The 20,587-nt window shown below is 38.9% G+C and overlaps 1 protein-coding gene across 4 annotated transcripts in view; it reads left to right on the top strand.

The window, feature by feature from the left end:
• The window catches only part of myo16 (myosin XVI), a 158,457-nt gene that overhangs the window by 22,501 nt on the left and 115,369 nt on the right, over positions 1-20,587 (top strand). For 2 of the 4 annotated variants that reach the window (XM_043249183.1, XM_043249184.1), the window contains exon 2: positions 14,728-14,988. In XM_043249183.1, the coding sequence (XP_043105118.1) occupies positions 14,763-14,988 (226 nt within the window). In that variant the 5' untranslated portion in view covers positions 14,728-14,762. Of the gene's footprint in view, positions 1-2,897; positions 3,264-14,727; positions 14,989-20,587 lie in introns of those variants that run through there. The other 2 variants (XM_043249186.1, XM_043249182.1) reach the window with 2 other exon arrangements.

Below are 20,587 nucleotides of genomic sequence, written 5' to 3'. Positions count from 1 at the left end.
ACATCCATGCGGCTAGATGTCTACCACCACTCCTCTGAGCATTTTCAAGCACTAATGTTTTTTTTTTTTCTGTTTAATAAATCTCTATTGTTCGCTCACACTTTCATCTAATTTAAAATCAATGTGTCATTTTTATTTTTATGTATTGTAAAGACAAATAAGTCACATAAGTAGTGACGGTAGTCTACTGAGTTGTCTCCCTATGTAGAGCATTCCAAATCAGTCACATATGAGGTTCCACTTCAGGATGCCATGTCCAAAAAGTACACTTCCATAATGTAGCTTACTCAAAGTGCTTTATTTTCTTGAATTAATTTTGTAGTGCATGAAACCAAAAATTACTTTTTATTATTTAGTAGGATAAACTATAAAATATGCTTTTATCTAAACATACTTACTAAAATACCATCTGTACTTTAAAACTGTGTTTAATTACCGCTTGTAGTACACTTGAGTGTTCAAGTATAGTACAAGTGGTAACTAAACACAGTTTAAACATACAGAGATAGTATGTTAAAAGCACAATTAGTTAATATCCATTGTGTCCCAAAATAGCACAGCTGCGTAGACTTTTATTTTTATCTTAATGTTTGGTATATGAAGTAAAATTAGTGTGCGGAAATAAAGCAATTCAAGAACATTACGGAGGTGCGCTTTTTTGGGGGCAAAAGTTTTCCTATATACTTATAATTTATTTTTCTGCCCCACTCGTGTTATTTTCTTACAGTCTCTAACGTTTCATGTTTCTGTCAGGTCATCACTGTTGCCAGTGTCTCAAGTCACAAAGTGAATATATTAAAATCAAAAGCTCCATTAAATATTCCTCCAGTCCATTCCTCAGCCCACTCGTTCGTTCTTTGCCTTCATATCTCTATCTGTCACCCACCCTTCCATCTGTCTTTCCCCCCTACTGCTTTTTTTTCATTCCTTCTGCTCAAGGGCGCTGGGTGAGCGCATCTGTTGCAAATGATAGCAACGCGAAAGACGCATCCTTTCAAATGTGTCCCTCCACCATAAGAATTATTCATCAAGTTTTTTTTTTTATTTAGTAATGTGGTCGTAGCTATAGAGCTGCTTTCACACCAACTAGCATCACTTTGACATGTCATTTTGAAGCATACTGGGCACGGTCCGTGTGAATAAGTTAATTATCTGTGTAAATGATGTAAATATGGATTAGAGTCTTGTGGATTAATGGGATTTGGGTTTTATGATGCTTTGAATCATTTAAGACTCCCTCAGTTAGAACATTGTTGCAATATCCAGCGTGTGAATTTTACTGCAAATGAATCCCGGCACTCCGAGGAGCTGCAGTAAGAGGAGGGTTAAATCTGTGACCTGGATACACATGACAGGCTTTATTTTGGTCTCGTTCTCCGTTTCTCTCGCTCGCACGGTTGTTTTTTCGTTTCAGAAAGTGGAGTTTATGTGTGGGTTCCTGTGGAGGTGTTTGGCAGGAAGACAAAGATATGTAGACATTCACGTACAGTCATAACCGCATACACTCCAACACACACCGAACCAGATTCACTGGTCAAAATGGTGCTAAAAATGCAACATGATCAGTCTGATGTGCTTTACACGGCCAAATTTGCAGACCTTGCATGTTGGTAATTTCCTGTGCATGCATGCTACCCCAGTGCAGAGGGGAGAGGAAACTTGAAGTCATTTGTGGGCAGTTAAAACTACTGCTGAGCAGTTAAGCTGTCGGGACTCTGAGAGCATCAACACCGAGGGCAATGAGACACAGCAGACACAGCCCTCTATCATAAATGACTCTGTATTTTAATATGTTTCGTTCCTGCATTCTGTCTCTTTACTTATAATTTATTGATTTATTTGTTGGTTTATGTACACGTTATTTCTCACAGTTTATTCAGGGTTTCATCAGGTTGATATGTTAAATGCATGCATGTCATCTGTTTCCTGTTTTACTGCAACGCATTGCTTTCTTAAAGTATAAATGTCTCATTGCTCATATCAGAAGTGACTTGCCTTCAACTACCAATTCTATTAAGTCTGAACAAAACAGAAAAATGCTCAGATCAGATCCCAAATGCAAACAACAAACAGTGCTAATATACACTCCCGGTGTGCTGTAAAAGTACTGAAAACCGAAGCCATTCAAATTTTCTCCATGCCGAAATCTCTGTTGGCCAGTGATTCATCTGTTTTTCAACCATTGAAATGTTGGTGTCTGGGCACCATAAGCCTAGAGATTGTAGAGTTTGCTGTTAGTTTGTTAAATCTTAGCTTAGAGTTGTGGTGTGAATCAACGGCGCTCTTAAACAGATAGTAGCCCATGTGATGTAGCTAAAAGAAGTCGAACAAGCCTAACGTTGTCATGACGTCATTTTCACACGGAGTCACGTGACATCCATAGTTCAGATGATCAACTCGTTAAAAAGGCTCGAAAAACCGAGTGACCATTATTTCCAGTACTTCCACGGCATTAAACAAACTATTACCGTGAGGACGAAAGGAAAGTCTTCAGATAATGCAGATTTTCTCCACATCTGAGAGAGTTGAGAGAACCCACAGAGTAAAATATTCTGTTCGATTTCGTGACAACAAACTATTTTTAAATTCACCGGCGAATTGTCGTAATTGTCGCCGTACAGCTAACCACGCCGTGCTTTCGTTGAAACGTTTTCTTAACCGTCTACTATTTATTTCCCGCGTCGCACCTCGCGCTTCCAGCGCACCGTGTCAGACAGCCGCACTGCAGTAACTTACCTCAGCCTCTCTCTCCCTCAGCCTAAACCCAAATTTCATCCACTCCCCTCCCCTCTTCCCTCTCTCCGTCCCCAAAACCTCCTACCTCCTCTCATCACCATCTCCTCCGCTCCTCGCCATCCGTCTCTTTTTTTTAAGACGAGAGAGCGCGTGTTTCCGTGCGCGAGGGGTGTGTGCAGCGGTGGGCGGGGCTAAGGACGCGTCAATCAGCGGCGCTACAATAGCACGTGCGGCGGTCATGGTCACAGAGCGGCGCGGCGGAGTCGACGCGACTGCGGGCTGCCGATAGGAGAGAGGGCGAGCGCTCACCGTCACCTTATCCATCCACCGCTCCTCCTTCACTACAACCGCAACCGCCTCTGCAACCCGATCGCCCTTTAATAATGCACGGGGAGGTGAAGCGAATACCAGCGGCCGGGCTCTGAGTGATGTATCGCGCCGGTTACTACAGCGCCGCACCGGAGAGACCGAACCTGTAGCTGTGTGATCCGCGGAGAAAATGTCACACTATCATTTCATCAAATGCTGTGAGTAACGAGCCGCGAGAGAGGCGTCTTTCCTTCCATGCATCTGCCCATGATGTCATTTCGCCAATGATGTCATTTGTCCATGATGTCATTTTGCTGGAGAGAGTGATTGAGAGGCAGGATGAAGATGTGCGTGTGTGTGTGTGAGTGAGATGTAGGGTGTGTATCTGCGTGCAGGTCAAATATCAATCAGAATCCGTGGGTGCTTATTGCATGTTAATGCATTAAGGCACTAAATGCATGCAAGCATCCGGTGCATTGAGAGCCGACGATGAGCTGTCAGGTTGATGCGTCGGCTTTGCTGACTTCCGTGCGCCTCTGCGTATGTGTGAAGTTGCAGCAGGATGCAGCAGCAGCGTAAAAGTTGACCGGGTGGCTGCTGGATCCGCTGCTGCTGCTGCAGGTGTGTGGGAAGCTCCTGAGGGAGTCTGCTCGCTTTCAGACGGGCGGCCGGTGGGTGACAGTCTGACAGCCTCTGCAGGATCCCTCTCTGGCGTGTAGAGCTTTGTATTTGCGCTCGTGAACACGCATGCACGAGAGAAAGTGTCAGGTGGGATAATGGAGAGAGGGAAGGGGAGCGTTTTAGACAGAAACGGATGTAGCGATGGTGGCTGGGAGGATGGAGATGCTGATGTGGGAGAAGGTGGTAATCAGGAAGCATTTGTGTTGCCAGCTGCAGATGAAAGGCAGTTGTTAAACTCGTCCTTTCGCCACCCCTCTCTTTTCATCTTTATTCAGATAGTCTAATTCTCCTTCATCTCTAATGCTTTTTTTTGCTCTGTATGTTTTGCTCATTTGAACGCACACCCACACACCCCTCTGTTGATTTTAGTGGATTATATTATGCTTTCGCGCTGTTTAATTTTTGTTTGTTTGTGGCACTTTCCATGGATAAAGGACAAACTGGGTTCGGAAAAATGATTCTGCATAACTTATACGGAAACTGTTGTTGTTATTAACCTCAGGAGGTCAAATAAATATTTATAAGCTATTTTTGTTAGTTATTTTATGAGGTTTGTGACGCTGGTAATATTTGGGGACAACCGGATGCAGACTAAATAAATTTAGATTTAGACTTGACTGGACTAGACTTTCTTATTTATCGAAGACAAACGATAACTTAATTTGATTGACATTATGGATAACTTTTTGAATTGCCAACACTAAAAATTTTTGTGGAATAATTTTAGTTGAAAGGTTCCATATTATGTTACTTTCTATGTTAATGTTAATAAGTGTTTTAATAACTAATAATAACAACAACAACAACAACAATAATGTTAATAATAATAGTAATAATATGTTAATAATAATAATAATAATAGTATTATTATTATTATTATTATTATGTTAATAATATGTAATATCGAGTAAATGCAAGAAAATATGTGTGTATATTTAAAGTGAGAAGTGGGGATACAGACATTTAATGTAGCTACTTTATTCAACGAAAAAAGATAAATGCACAAAATAATAGCTAATAGAACTGCATTACTAGTTCTATTAACTATTATCTAGTCCAAAAAAAAAAAAAAATAATAATAAAAATTAGCAGCCTTCCTTTTTAGGAAAGCCAAAATCGATGGTGTGTATTTACTGTATTTAGACATGTGTCCATAACTGTGACTAAGAATTACTCTAGAATAGCGATGAAAATATTGAGATATAGCTTATTTCAGATCAACTTTTCTACAGATTTACAACCTGTTCAATTACTCAATTGCATTTTTGGCTAAATGAAACTTAACTTAAATATCAATTTCTGGGTTTCAGTAAAACATCCAATTAGAATTAGATATGGAAAACAATAAATACATTTGTGCCTGTGCCTATAATTTAATAATAGAGAAAAGTGTATTGCGTTCATGGAAACCTTGTGCTTGTTACATACTCCTCCCTCTCCTGCCCTCACCTTTACTCTTGATTCCCGTGTGTTTGAGCGGACAGAGACTCAACGGTGGCCAGCGCCAGAGGCAAACTGTGAGAGAATGCACAAGGTCGCACACTCAGGTGCAAAGCCAGCAGAACATTGTGTGTGTGTGTGTGTGTGTGTGTGTGTGTTTTTGTGTTTATATGCGTGTGACTAGTGCACTTCTCAGATCCCCCCTCAAGGTTTGAGATGTAGTACAGGAGACAAGTGCGTGCTTATGGAAGTCTTTCACATTTGGGGTTGTTTGATCCCATCAGCCTTGCGAGAGGAAAGAAAGGAGAGATTTTTACAGTCACCGCATCCTCTGAGTGTTGGCGAAGTTGAGTATGTTTATGTTTGAAAGACAAAGCGAGAGTGCTCTCTTTCTAATTTATGCTACCCTATTCCCCTGCTTCGTATATTAACAGAAGCTTGCGCGATACTCCGGTGTAAATCAATACCTGACAGCCTGGAAGCGGAGACACAGAAGCAACCAAGAGAAAGAAGGAAACCTCACCCATTTTCCTCTCCAGCCCTTCATTCCTGCCATTCACTGCCTCTCTCCAAGACTTGTTCAGTCACACATGAGTGACATATTTCGGAATCAGTCAGAGGTGTCACCAACTTAGCCAATACCCATGATGACACACTGCATGCGTGTGAATTTCAGTATAGAACAAAATAAGACCGTAGCAGTGAAGAGCAGCAGTGTAAAAAAACGATAAAATGTAGAAAACTTTTCAAAAATGACAGGCTTTTGCATACATTTTTTATAAATGCGTTTCCATTACAGATTTTTGTGAAGGCTTTTGTGATACTTTATAGAGGTGGATAAGAGCTATTGCAAAATGACATTGTTTCCATTAGCCGACTAAATGAAACTTGTGGAGGAACCTCGTAGGTGGAGCTGCGTCTCTGTTTATCCATACCTGGCTGTTCCGCAGCGGTACCTACCCGAACCAGTCTAAATAGTCAGAATATAAACACTTGTTATTGGTGTACCGTAGATTCAAGACAAGCCAAAAACACGGTTTGGAAAAAGGGTTCATGGTGTACTCACTTATTATCTAAATTTTGTGCATTTTTAACATAAAAAAAGTTACAGACTGCAGCTTTAAAAACATGTTTATACATGCAATATATATATATATATATATATATATATATATATATATATATATATATATATATATATATATATATATATATATATATATCTCGATTAAATATTATTATTATTTTTATTTTTATTTTATTGTAACCTTTTTTCTTTCTTTTTGGTCTGTTTACAAGACAAGCCTATATAATATTTAGGTTTACATTAATTTCCTGCACAAGCTGAATTTTCAAATGTTCAAATGTAATTAATCTTTGCAAAAACTGATTAGTTGGATAGAATCTTTCTTTTTTTTTTTCTGCTGGGCCATTCCACACTGATGAAATAAAAAGTTTGGGTAAAGGCTGTAGTATGCCAGACTGATAGCAAAAACTATTGACGAAAGCCAACTTGTTGCGTGCATCTGGGCTAAAAAGTTGCGCTCCAACGCACCACAGAGCCAACAATCAATGTCCGACTAGAATGAATGTTTGTGCCTGCGAATTGCAGCTGTCTGTATCAGCAGGTGGCAATAGTCTATATTTGTTCAGAAAAAAAGACGCTGAAAATACATACCGTAAACAAATCAGAACTTTCTCGCCATTTTGAGTATGAATCATTCAGATCGCTTTCTTCAATCCAGACAGCCATGCCGTCATGAAAATGTGTGCGTTTGGATTAGTGCTCAAGTATGACGTAAAATGTTTTTTAAGATTTCGGCTTGGGGTGTCAAAGCCCTTATACTGTACTTACCGTAGATGGCAGGAGTGGGACCAACACACATCTGAAAACAGGCAGTATGTTTCAAAATATCTGCCGTAGAAAACAGATCGTAGCAGACAGATCTGCTCGGTAAGCCTGTCACATACTGTGGAATCGGATATACGTGATTAGACGTACAGTAGATCAAATATCCTTAAATCGGCACATCTCTGATTTAAAACCACATTCGAAAGTGGCTCCGATTGAATGCTAGGATAACTAGCATAATTTCCAATCTGGATCAGATGTGAGTAAAAAATGTGTAAACTGAGCATTGTTTACTTTCAAATGCACATGGTCTACATGACCCATTCGACCCTGGAATATTGGGGTAATGCTAATCAATTAGCCAACCTGCTATTTAACCATTGTTTTAGACTTTCTAAATCGCGTTCGTAAGTCAAGCTAGTCTAGCCAGTAAAATTAAGTCCTGCCCGTGTTTCTTTCCTGTCCTGTTCCACTCTGTAATGCATCACACTGTAGACAAAAAGCTGTTTCAGCAGAGGTCTATGTCTGTTACGAATTTTGGTGTGTGGGTGTGTGTGTGGGTGAAGGCTGTGTTTGACTTAATGCAGTCCTCTATAAAACAGTTATGGACTCTCTCAGTGTAGGCCGTAAAGAAGCCAGTAAGAAACAGACAGCAATGAATGAGGTTAAGAAGAAACCGCTGGAAGTGTTCGTGATTGAATGGTTGAATATAAAACAGGGGTGGATGAGACCGTAAAGGGGCTGTAAAAAAGGAAGGAAAGAGGCTGATGGCTTTATTAGACAGAAAGAGAGTTGAAAGGAAAGACTGCAATGGAGAACAGCTAAAGAAAGAGATAAAACCGAGACCGGATTCAGAGAAATACAGGAGTTCATTCCTGGTTCACTCAGTCTCATGCTGGGACTAGCAGCAAAGCGGCATCTCATTTCTGCCTTTTGGCGTATACAACTGTTTTACTAATGTCCGAAACCAAACTGCTTTCTGTTCCTCGCCATTGGAAATTGATTTGACTAATTATGCAGATAAGCAGTCATACAGCCTTGGTTTGCGTTACTGTACTGTATTATTTTATATTGAAGAAATTCACCAACAAACCAAAATGTGTTCATTTCTTTCCTTCTGAGGAACAGATCTTTTGAAGAATGTCCTGGCTCCTGTTTTTCCATGTAATGAAATGTAAAGTGAAGGGGGGCTGTCAAGCTCAAAAATAAATAGTACACGCGGCTTATGTGTGTAGTATTCCAAATCTTGTGTGAAGCCAAATGATGGCTTTAAAGGGCTTACAAGTGAGGATTTAGGATCCAGTTGGGCCAGTAGTTCAGATTTCAACATTTTCTCTGGCCCTAATATAAAATGATATGTGTAAATGTAACCTTTTTTTTTGTTGTTGAGTTTTAACATTTTTATTTAAAATTAACTTGAAATGTATACATTTTACATTACAAAAGTTGAATAAACAAGCTTTCCAATGATGGTCTGTTAGGAAAGGGCAATATTTGGCAGAGATAAAATTTGAGGGTGCAAAAAAATCTTAATATGGAGGAAATCATATTTAAAGTTGTCCAAAGTTCTTAGCAGTGCACATATATATGTGTGTGTGTGTGTGTGTGTGTGTGTTTGAAGCATAACATTTTTGGCTTAAAAGAAAAAAATTCTCATTTTCACCCATACAATGTGTTGTTGGCTATTTCTACAAATATACCATTGCTATTTAAGCAAGACATAATGAATGAATGTATGAAAAAACGTGTGAGTGAACCGTTCCTTTAACTCTAAGCCTTTAGCCTTGTAGCCACACACAGAGCATTTTACCACACTTTAAGTGTACTCGGCATGCACCATACAACAACATGTTGTTATGCACATCACGGCCACCACAAATGATTCATAATGCCTTCCATGTCTTGACCTACATTAAAACTCTTGCTTCTTACCAGCAGCCAGATGTGTTCAATTCATGCATTCCAATTTACTTCTCAATTTTACTATGCTACTTTGCGAGACAACTATCAGCTCCTAATCTCCCGTCATAATTTCTCTAAATGGAACTGCAAGCCATTACCGTTGCCAGACAGAATGCAGTAGGTCAATATTCCTCTGTGCGCCTTTAATCTACATGATCTTCACTCTTGGCTGAGTTTGGATCATGCTCGTTTGATTCCGTGACTAAGAAATGGAGTCTCTGAGAAATATAGCTTCATATGAGCTCTGAGCCGGTGCCATACAGTCCTGTGATTATACTGTATATGCTGCCATGCTACTGTGCCACTGTCCCACTGTCCCACATATCTGCCGCTCACTGATAGCAGGCTGAGGGGGAGATGAAAGCTCATGGCTAATTCCCTTTGTTAATGGAATTGCGTTCATGCTTCCTGTCCGTGTGTGTTGAGGGGGGTGTTTTCTGGGAATGTTACACTGACTTCAGCTTATGCATGAGTCTTGTGGATTGTGTTCAAGGCTTGAAATGTTTTCCACAGCAATGCTGAGTGGAGCTGTGGAAATCCCTATTGCTCTTAGTGTGTCTGACATTGCTGTGCGTTTGAAGGGCAAATGTTCACGGCTCTGCCTTTAAATCCGTAGGCTTGGAAGTGCAGCAATTACAGCGCTTACTCGAGGAGCTGCGAGTCTTAAAGGTGTGCATTTATGTGTAGGTTAGAAGATGAAGGTGAAAAAAAGGGTTTTCTCAATCCTCCTGATGCTTCACGTTGGGAATTGATGATATGAAATAGAGCTGTGGTACCAAATAAATGCATATTATGGATGTTGTCAGATGTTAGGTGAGAGGCCGAGAGCGTGAAGACCTTATCTGGCTCTTTTTGAGGTTTGTGTTGTAGCTCTTCCATCTACGGCAGCGTTCCTGGGGAGAGACAAAGGAGAGAAGCTATGGAACTGATTTTAGGGTAATTGGATTCTTTTACAACCAAAGGCTTATTTAACTACAGTGCCGGAGCTTATTTTAAAATGTCTTTAATCTTCACAGTCTTATCAGAGTAGAGACTGAGTCAGCACAGAGGGAGAGAGAGCCCGTCTGCTGCTTTCTTCAGCGAAGAGGGTGTTAGAAAGGAGCAAGATTGGAAGGATGAATAATTCTTCTTCTGCATTCTATTCTTTTGCAGATCTTAGGGAGCAGAGATGCTGAAATGTGGGAGAAAAGGAGATTTTTCCAAAATTCCGATCAACAGAAACTGACACCATATATTAATATATAAATAAAGCTTTTTAGTGAAGTATTTTTTAGAAAAACGTAGGTTTTACTTTCAAGTAAATGCTTTTTTTTCTTGATACATTCTGAAAATAATCGCATCTTAATAAAAAAAAAAGCAGCATTTAAATAAAAATGTATGTAACGTTAATATAAAGAAAAAAATTGGGGGCAGTTAGATAATAGCGATTAACTGCATCCAAAATAAAAGTTTGTTTACATAATATGTGTATATATTTCCATATAAATATACACACTTTTTTAATTTCAATATTTAAAAATATATTACATATATTTGTGTGTGTGTGTGTATACACAAACTTTTATTTTGGATGAGATAAATCATTAAAAGAAATGTTTCTTGAGCTGCAAATTAGCATGATTTATATAACATATTTCTATGTGGTCACTAATTCCTATATAACTCCCATTTGTGGCATTATTATTCTAAACATGTGAAATGTTCAGGTATGCAATAGGAGTTATTTAACCATTAAACAGTTATATATCATTCAGAATCCTCCTCCACTCTGGCATGTTCTTGTTTGCCTTAAGTCAGTTGTGGTTTGGGATCAACAGTTTATGTCTTTTCTCTCAAATTCTGTTTTTGTCTATTGTCCCGAGGCTGTTTTAAACTTATAAACTGCCCTTCTGAAGTTCACGCGTTCCATATGCCGTTTGTTTAGCATCTCACCCCTCCCCTTGCACATGCCCCTCAGTGTAATACACAGTAAAGCAGACTATATGCAAATCACCTCACTGAATGATGGCGTATGTGTTCTTCAGTGACCGTTTGTAACAGGTGTGATGCTGTAAGCAGATAGTTATCTCTCCTGGAGCAGATTGAAAGCATCAGTCATGCTCTCTTTCTCTCCTCAGCCGGTGTCTGATTATCATCACAGCTCAGAGCACAGATCCTCTTAATGCACAGAAACTCTTTATCAGTACTTTTGTCTCGATTTCCAATAAAACTCCATTAAACAAGATAAATTTACTTCAGCAGTATTAAAAACCCATAGCCTTGACTTAACTTCGTAACCAGCTCAGCTAGCCAGTATCGGCTAGTTTCAGAGAGCTGTTTTTCCCTCAAGGTCTTCTGACATCTGACTGTGGAAATAAAATATATTTGGCTTAGAAAAGTTAATAGAAAAAGTTTCAGCTGTCTGTCGTTTTGTGCTTTCGGGTCTCTGAAAAAAGATCACAGTCATTGTCTTTGAAGTTTAAGTAATGTTAATGCATTTTCTTCACGACTTGACCTAGAGATCCAGCAGAGCTCAGCAGTGGTGTTCCATTTTTATGGTTTAAGAGTCAAATTAGGTTACTGAAACGCTACTTTTTACTCACAGCTATAAAAGGTCCCCATAGTCTATTACATCAAATTGCCTTTTTAAATGCTATGTGTCTGACCTCTCATGTCCTTAGAGATGAGGACTGGGAGGGTAGAGGAATATGCTTTTTGTCTAACAGAATTATAATTTCCGTTGTTAGCATTACATTCCATGTTCCATCTGTCTCTAGATGGAGTTCTGTCTTCAAAGGCGTTGTTTTCCAACCATGTTTCTGGAAGCACACCAAAAGCACACATTTTGGATGACTTTTTTTATCTGGCCCATCTATTTTATCATAGAGTCTCTACTTCCGCAACAGACTGATGAGTTTAACCAGGTGTGTTTGATTAGGAGGATTTCCAAAAATCGGAAGTACCGTTGGCGTGCCTTCAGGAACAAGGTTAGAAAACACTAAGTTCTGTTAAACTGATTTTTGACCTTTATGTGTTGGCTCTGTTAGTAGAATGGAATAACTTTGTGCCATTATAAGTTCCCTGGAATGAGAATATAATATTTATTGCTTTCTTCGTCAGATGATGGTCTGGGAATTGATGACAGTAATGACCTATTCTCATATGTCCAAAGGTTCTGTTGAATCAATACATGGAACAGAAAATAATCTATCTTTTTGTCGTCATCATAAGCTGTTTCATGAACAGAACTGATGATGTTTGTAGACTGCAGGGTCTTTATTCATTTGAAAGCTGTTTTTTGAATAATAAAAAAAAGAAGGATGCTACAGTTTAAACGTTTGCTATAAATAGTTACAATTCTTTACATACAATTGGTAATTATACCTCACTGTTTCTATTTTGATCAAATGAACAAAACCTTGTGAAATGTAAGAGATTCACTGCCCTCACAGACCACAATTTATTGAAACGAATTCTTCTGTCTTCATATACTGTTTAAAGAATAGAATAGAACAGATTATTTCTGTCATGATGGGTTCAGTTGACTTAATAGAACTGATCCTTCTGTCTTCATCTGAATCAGAATATGATGGATGGCATTGTGACCTCGGGAAAGGCTCAGTATTGTCAATGGGGTTTTTGGCTTTGTTTAAAAGGCATGTGAGAACATTATGACACAGTATGGATGTGAATAGAAGAGAAAAGGCAGAAAGAGCTCCCACTTTAATTTGTCTAAAAAGGCAGACTTTCAAACTTTTATTTCCCTGGCTGAAGGGCTTCTGGTGACCTGAATTATCTGAGTAATTACAGATTTGCACAACGCCGTGTCTAAAAGGGAGAGAGAGAAGCCGTCGTTCCTAAAACACAGCCTCGAGGGAGGGGACTGATGTGCTTGTGATTGCTGTGATAGAAGCGACCGCATCAGCAAGGTCAAATAAACTCCTTGCAATTCATCCAAACTTTTTAACGTTTCGTTTGAGCGCTCGCATACTCGGCTTCTCTTCTAACGTGAGTTCATCTTCTCTGTGGATATTTTTTATTCATTTCTCTCCGGGTGAGATGGGTGTTGAGTGTCTTCATAATGCATGATGTGTGCGGCTGGCGCAGGCTGAGGATGGATGAACGTGTGAGAGAATGACTGAGCAGCTCTGTGATTGCAGCAAATGAACCTTGAGGAGAAGGGCAGCCAGTTTGACTCAAACGTTTCAAACCTTTAATTATTTATCAGCATTAAAATTTCCTTTTAAATGTAAATGGTGACTTTCCACTTGTGTCTCTGAGTGGAATGGCGATGTGTCCATGGAAGCATTAAAGTCATGATCTAATAGCAAGTGATGCAATGTGGTACCAGTGCCTGACTGTTATGAAATTTTATCTTTTTTTTTTTTTTTTTTTTTGGACGACTGCTATTGATAACTGGGTAAATAAAGATATTAAATAACAGGAAATATAGAAAACCGTTACATGGTGCAATATGCTTAAAAAAAGGGAGAAAACCATTACATTATCCAAAAAGGGAAATATCAATAAAAAGCCATTACTTAAGACCCATTCTGCAGAAACTTTGATCTTAATGCTGCATACACAAGATATACAGCTTATTTTGGCCTTATATTTAGTGCACATCTACACTTTTCTCTGTAGTGATCTACCATATCGCTACTATAAAAGTTAAACTCAACAGCAGAGATGAAGAATTCATGAAGATGCATTAGAGCTGTTGTGGGAGTAGACCACATATTGAGACACTTTTGCTGAGGATTCACTGATGGTTCAGTTTAGTGGTTGCTGCATCAGTGCATTTGCCGTATGTATTGTTCTGTGCTAAAAAAGTTTATTAGTCCCACAACGTTTGTTATTTCATAATTTACCCAATTATATAATTGCATGCTCTTGGAGGTTCACGCCAGCCTCACAGTAACCTGCAGTATGTGGGCGCAGTTTTCTCCTTTATTTACAGCCCCTTGCAGATCCTAGAGTGTTCAGCAGTTTTTTACAGTGTGAGTACAGGGATGGCATTGGCTTTGTTCCATGCTACTGCAGGAGAAATGCTGAGTCATGATAATTCAGTCTCTAGTGCCATATGTGGAGCGAGTCTCGGCTCTTTCAAGGTTAAACAGACACACTACTCAGCAGAGTGTGCCAGATAAGATTTGAATGGACTGAGCTTTGAAAAACACACAGAGCTATCTGTCTGGCATCAGTTTTGTTCTTGTTCTGGTTAAGTAGAGGACATAAAGACTGCATGCTAATTCACATATTGCCTGTATTACAATAGTATGCAAAACTACAATTAGCGCATCCATATATAGTATGATAAACAGTATGCCAGTGGTGTCAAATAGCATTTTTTCAAAGGAAAATTACATCAAATTCCTCTTTAAGGGAAGCAAGTTTACTTAGCTGACATATTAGTCATTTTTTGACAAGATTATGTATCAGTAACATTTCAAGTTTAGACACTAATCTTCATAAATGAAGATTAAATTACCTTAAAAGCTTAAATTAGACATTTAAAATTTCTAAAAATAAAACCAAATGTCAGTATCCGATGGTACGGTTTACCTTGACAAAAAGCACTTTTATTGAAAATGATTACGATTAAAAATGCTATTACTAGTCTGATAACGCACTACATGTCTGATAACTGATTTTTTTCCCTTCTTTCCTCTTCCACTCTTTTCTCATGTTTCATCTTATTATCTCCTGCATCCCATCTATCTCTTACCTGAACCATCTGCACATGCTCTCTTCTTTGCCCTCTTTAGGTTGTTTTCAGCTATGTAACGTGTTCAGGCAGAACATGGAGATAGACCAGTGTCTGCTGGAGTCTCTGCCGTTGGGCCAGCGTCAGAGGCTGGTCAGACGCATGCGTTGCGAGCAGCTGCGGGTCTACTACGAGCGAGAGCGAACGCTACAGAAGCAGAGCTTCCCTAAACCCCGCTCCACCAACCGCAAAAAACAAAGAATCAGCTTCACGCTTTCAGACGTCATCCAGGACGCTATCATACGACACGATGACAAAGAAGGTAGGAAACTTAGGTTTGTTCATCAGCTATTTAAAGGCTAATTCCCATAAATGGGTGTGCAATGGAAGATCAGGTTTGTTTATGGGCATGTTAATTAAGCAAGGTCACTTTTATTCAGGGTTTCTACGGGTCTACAAATGCATTCAAAGCTGGGCTCACGTTGCATGAGTTTTAAAATACGAACCGATAATAAAATCTGGATTTAAAACCCATATAAGGAGAATCTTCCCTCAAATCTTAAACATGCACACACTACACGATTTCAACATCGTGGCTCATCACACAATACAAGATATTATTAAGTTGATCATGCCAGAGGGAGCGCCTCACATGATCTCACGCAGCAGATCCTCATTGATATTTCAGTGTGTTTGCATTAGCTAGAATGCTAGCAGCTTTTTGTAATCACTTACAGGTAAACACATTTTATTTTATTTTATGTAAGTTGTAAAAAGGCTGAAATTTACCCTTGAAAAACCTGAAGAAACCCTGTTTATTTCTATAGCGCTACATACAGTACTGATTGTGTCACAGCATTTTCATAGAGATAAACATGAATGTAGCAGAATACGTTATGGAAACTCAACTATGGAGTTCAGATTCTGCTGTAAACTGAACAATGGTGTCATTTTATTTAGCTAAAACTGTTTCAGTGTTGGGACTGAACTTATGTACACAGTCGGTACACTTTATTTTGAACTGCATTGCACATGAAGAAGATGTACTTCCCTCCACTGCCCTCAATCAAGTTTTTGGCTCTTCATGGTAAAAAGGCACCTCTAATCTAAAAATAGTGACACTAAAAGAAGTGGCACTTTGAGTGCGAGTGTGTTTGCGTTGCAGAGAAAAAAAGAGATCGAGGGGAGTGACTTAGTCAGCAGGGCAAGCCGGTGAAAAAGGCCAAATTAATTTCCAGAAAGGCGAGCCGTCACAGGAGTTGCCATTAGCTGCTGAGTATAAGATCATTCCTCAAGCTGATTATGGGCCAGTCAAAAAGCTAATATTCAGAGTGTGCCGCGCCACTCCTGGGGGACAGGCAAAAGTAATCTAATCAAGAGCTTGCGGGGGAAAGGAGCTTGTGTGAGACGGGGTGACAATCACAGAGCGCCCACCTTCTGCATCGTGAGCTATGGCGGAGGCTAAACGAATTCAACCCAAGTCAGCTATTTCTGTCTGTGACTTTGCGGTTGGGAGTGGCAGAGCCGTTCTCGTTCTGCTTATGCAAGATAAAGGTGAGAGGTCTCTCGTTTTTTAATGTAGTGCCATCCATCTGAAGGCAACATAAAACTTTATCACCCAGCAGAGCTTAAAGCACTGCATTTTAGAGTTAAACAGACTCATTTCCCAGATGATACGGATTAGGGGTGAACAGTCAGGAACACTGGAACGAAACATTATTTATTAAAAATACCTGCTGTTTGATCTATTATATCTGCTCGACACTTAGTTTCATACAGGCAATAAAGCTTCTCTCTTTTTAATTGGGTGTGATGGCTGTATTCTTTGATACTGAAGTCTTTCCATTTCAGTTTGTTCCTTTTTATGGCTCGATTGGCCTTTAATTACACATTTAAAGCTATAAACGCATGGTTAATTCAGATATTACTCAGTAATTCCTGAGGTAATTAACTGGGGCATATGAACAACCAGTCGATAGTGGTGATGATTTAAAGTTTTATGATTCTTGAGAACTTGCAGTAATATTTGCTTCATTTCACAACAGACATCGCAGAAAGCAATACCTTCTGATTGTTTGTTCACTGAAGGATTCGTCAGACTCCAACCAGTAACTTTTAAATTCCCAAAGTCTTTTTGAATTTATGAAATAAACGAGCTCAGTGTTTAGCTATTTTGCAAGCGGTTCAAATCGGTGTCTTGGATTCACTGGGTCGACCAACAAAAAACTGCTTGGGTTTGAAAGTGACTTCTGTGTGAGTTGTGTTTCATACGTCACTACATTATTGGCAATAGGCAATGGGCCTTTTTTGTCTGTGACAGCAGGGGTAATTTGTGATTTGTTACACTGATAGTGCTGTATGGTTGTTTTTGCCTCACAAAGATTTATTTTGTCACATTTCAAATGTGTATATAATCACTTTCAATTTAGACTGCAAATTCGCAACTTTAATAATAAAAAAAATACTTTATATTAGGTGCTACATAGCTACTATGTGCTTACTTTTTAAAATGTATTATTTTATGTATGGCACTTTTGGAGTACATTTACATAGATTTTTTAAAAATAATAATACATATATAGTAATATAGTAAGTACATGTATAATAACACTTTTACCTTACTTGCTAATTGACCTGTAAACCTACCCATACCACCAAACCTATCCCTCATTTTATTTATTTTTTTTATACTGAATTATAACTGAATAAGTTGGATTTGATTGATTAGATTTGGAAATGCCACAATATGTAAGTCAAACGATTGATTTTTAGGGCAGAGGAGTCCTGGAGGTTTACCATCATGTAGACCTTAGCTCCACTCCTAATTAAACACACCTAATCCAGCTAATCAAGGTTTTCAGGATGATCACAATCTTCCAGAATGGCAAATTAAGGTACGTTGGTGCTAAACTCTACAGGGCTACTCTCCTCCAGGTGTAGGTTTGGACACTTCAATTTTATAGGGAATAATTGTAAGTGGTTAGCAAAGGGTGGTCAGTTTTGATTGGTGCTCACAAAGTCTGGTGCCGGTATGTGGTGATGTTTTACTACCTCCTGAAACTCATCCATCTGTTCCTTTGTCTTCCCTGGTGCAGCTTTCCATCTTCATATATTTCCTTCTCTCAATCCCTGCCAACCATTTTCCCAGTTGTCTGGGCAAATCTGCGTCTGATATCCCAGCAGCCTTTGCAGGTCACTGTGTGCATCTGCCTTATTGGCTGTAAGCCGGGTTCAGCTGGTCCACGGCACCAGCTGGTGTTCCTGTGGCAAAGCCTGTTGGAAACATGGCACCTTTGGCTAAGGATGAATGGCAACTTTAGCCCACCTACCAAACCCTAATTACCAAACTGGCAATGACTTTGGCTTTTGTTCTGATCGCTTATCCAAACGTGATCAGCATCCTGCGCAAATGCCTTTTGACCAGTCAGTGACTCAGAATATTGATTTCTCATGGCTCTGTGCCTATGTTTTGGTTTAAGGCGTCAGTGTTGCTTGGCGACAGATTACAGTGAAAGCTGATGTCTGACACAGTGTCTGGTTTGTTCAGTGAAATGAGAGAATGCATGTGCACAGACAAATTCACTTATTAAATAAGGAAAGAGATAAAGTGAAAAATGTTCAAGAACATTATAAACCTTCTAGTAGTGCTGTCAAATGATAAATTGCGATTAATCACATTCAGAATAAAAGTTTGTTTTATAGAATATATGCCTGTGTACATTTGTGTATATATAAAAACACACGTACAGTATATATTTTGAAAATATTTACATGCATTTATGTTCATACAATTTATATAAAAATATTTAATATTTAATAATTTTTTTCCTTAAATATACATATTCATGTGTTTATTTATGTATATATGAATACACACACAATATCCAACACACACACTTTGTAAACAAAAACATTTATTTTATTTTTGATTAATCGTTTAACAGCACTGGTTTTTAGTTAGATTTTTACTTTCTACTGTAAGTCTGTATGTCTTTAGTCCACATAGTAGTATATTCTGACAAAGAAAACACGTTATCGCCCCAGTACTCTAAAATTCTGCTTGTGAATATTTGATTTATTTGATATATAGCGCCCTTTAAGAAAACAAAAAAGAAAACAAATAAAAAAAACTCTGCTTTTAGCTTTTTGGAAAGTGCCATGCTGTTTTTGTGCACAATATGTGTGCTTTTAACAGAGCTCTGTGCCTGTCACCAGTTTTAGAGATTAGGAATTTAGCTGATGCTTGTACTTAAGAAACTAGCAGTGCACTTTTATTGGGTCATTCCTGTCTTAGAGGAAGGTTAAATGCCTTCCTCAATGACACAGTCATGATGGTCTATTGATTTGCCCCTTCCGGGACTTGAACTACAATGTTTTTCAGTTACCGGCCAAGATGTTCAACCACTAAGTTACACCACCAACAGTGTCACAGTGTCACTCAGCACATAGCACTTGGAGCTCTCCTTTTTTGGTTGTATGTTTTACAGAGATAGGCACCTCATATATCTATAAAAGCTGGAAGCCACTGCACATCTTCGCACCTTGAAAAGTAAATGCAATCTCATGTTGTGTCAATCATATTTACACACTGACTCTGACTCGTCAGTCGAAAAAAAATCTGATTTTCAAATCAGGTTTTCTGCATTTTTGACAATTTGGAGACACTGTAAAAGTGATCTGCAAAATTCAGAATGTTGATTGTCAGATTCATCCATTTCCACACAGCACAAAGCACTGTAAAGATCATTGCACACAAAAGTCACAGAAGTTGTTGGTCTTCTTTTTAAAATGTGTCTCTAGTATCGTTAGCAAAGCTTTAAACTAAGACACTGACGTTGAATCGCTTCTTGAACTTTGAACCTTGAACCTTTCTGGGTTGAATAATATTGGGTTGGATGGACCCCAATATTTTTTTCTTTTTTAAGAAGCAAGAGGACAAAAAAAAACCATCCTCCCTGCTTGAAGAATCAATTTAGTACTGTTTTGTATAAAAAAAAAATTGCAGCTGATTAATTAATGCCCATCTGACTCGTTGTGCAAGGTTTCTGTGCGCAACAATTTTTTAGGATTACAAATACAAAAAAAAGCATATGAAAATTAGGAAAGGACCTTGACTCTTCATCTCTCTTGGCGTTTCATCATACTAGATTTAAATGTTAGCCTCAGGCTAAAGATATCCCAGAGGAACCCTGGGAACCCTGCAATGCTTCTCATCTCCCACATCTTCAATCAACTGAAAAGTCGGTCAAAATGTGCAAATACCACATAATCAGGAGTTCAGGGTTGTTCTAGAGGTCAGAGTGTTAAGGGGCACATGTAGAAACGACAGATCACTGATGCTGGAAGATTTGCCTTAAACCCAGTGGTAGAAGGAAATATTTTGCACATTTACAAATTTTACTTGTGTGGAGATTTAGGTGGGATTTTTGATTTTTTTTTTTGTCAGTATTATCATAGCATTGCTCGCATAGCATTGCTCGCAAATGAAGGTTGATAGACTGTATCCAAACATTTTTCTTGGTCAGATGTGAGCCCTGGAGACATTGACTGAAACAATCCGATCTAGCACACACGAATAAGCATTGAGCCGTAGCATCATTGAGCTGCCTCCTCAGTTGCAGACGTGATCCTCTGCGTTTATGCGGCGTGGAGCACAGAGGTGTGAGAGAGATGGGGATCGTACACCCGTGATACCGAGGCACAATTAGATTACACACTCATCCGTTATCACCCGCGCTGTTCACACGGCTTCTCAGAGGTGAACTGAAGCATCACATATTTGTGACATCAGCTCAAGGTTAGACGTTAATGAATCTCTAATAGAAATGCAGACCCACAGCTTTTCATTTTTTTTATCATATGGGGGTGTGTGTTGCCTGTGTTTATTCCTATTTCAAAAAGCATTGCTTCTTCCTTGAGTC

Source organism: Puntigrus tetrazona, chromosome 9 (genome assembly GCF_018831695.1).
Source record: "Puntigrus tetrazona isolate hp1 chromosome 9, ASM1883169v1, whole genome shotgun sequence".
NCBI lineage: Eukaryota > Metazoa > Chordata > Actinopteri > Cypriniformes > Cyprinidae > Puntigrus > Puntigrus tetrazona.
This window is presented reverse-complemented; position numbering and strand designations above follow the sequence as displayed.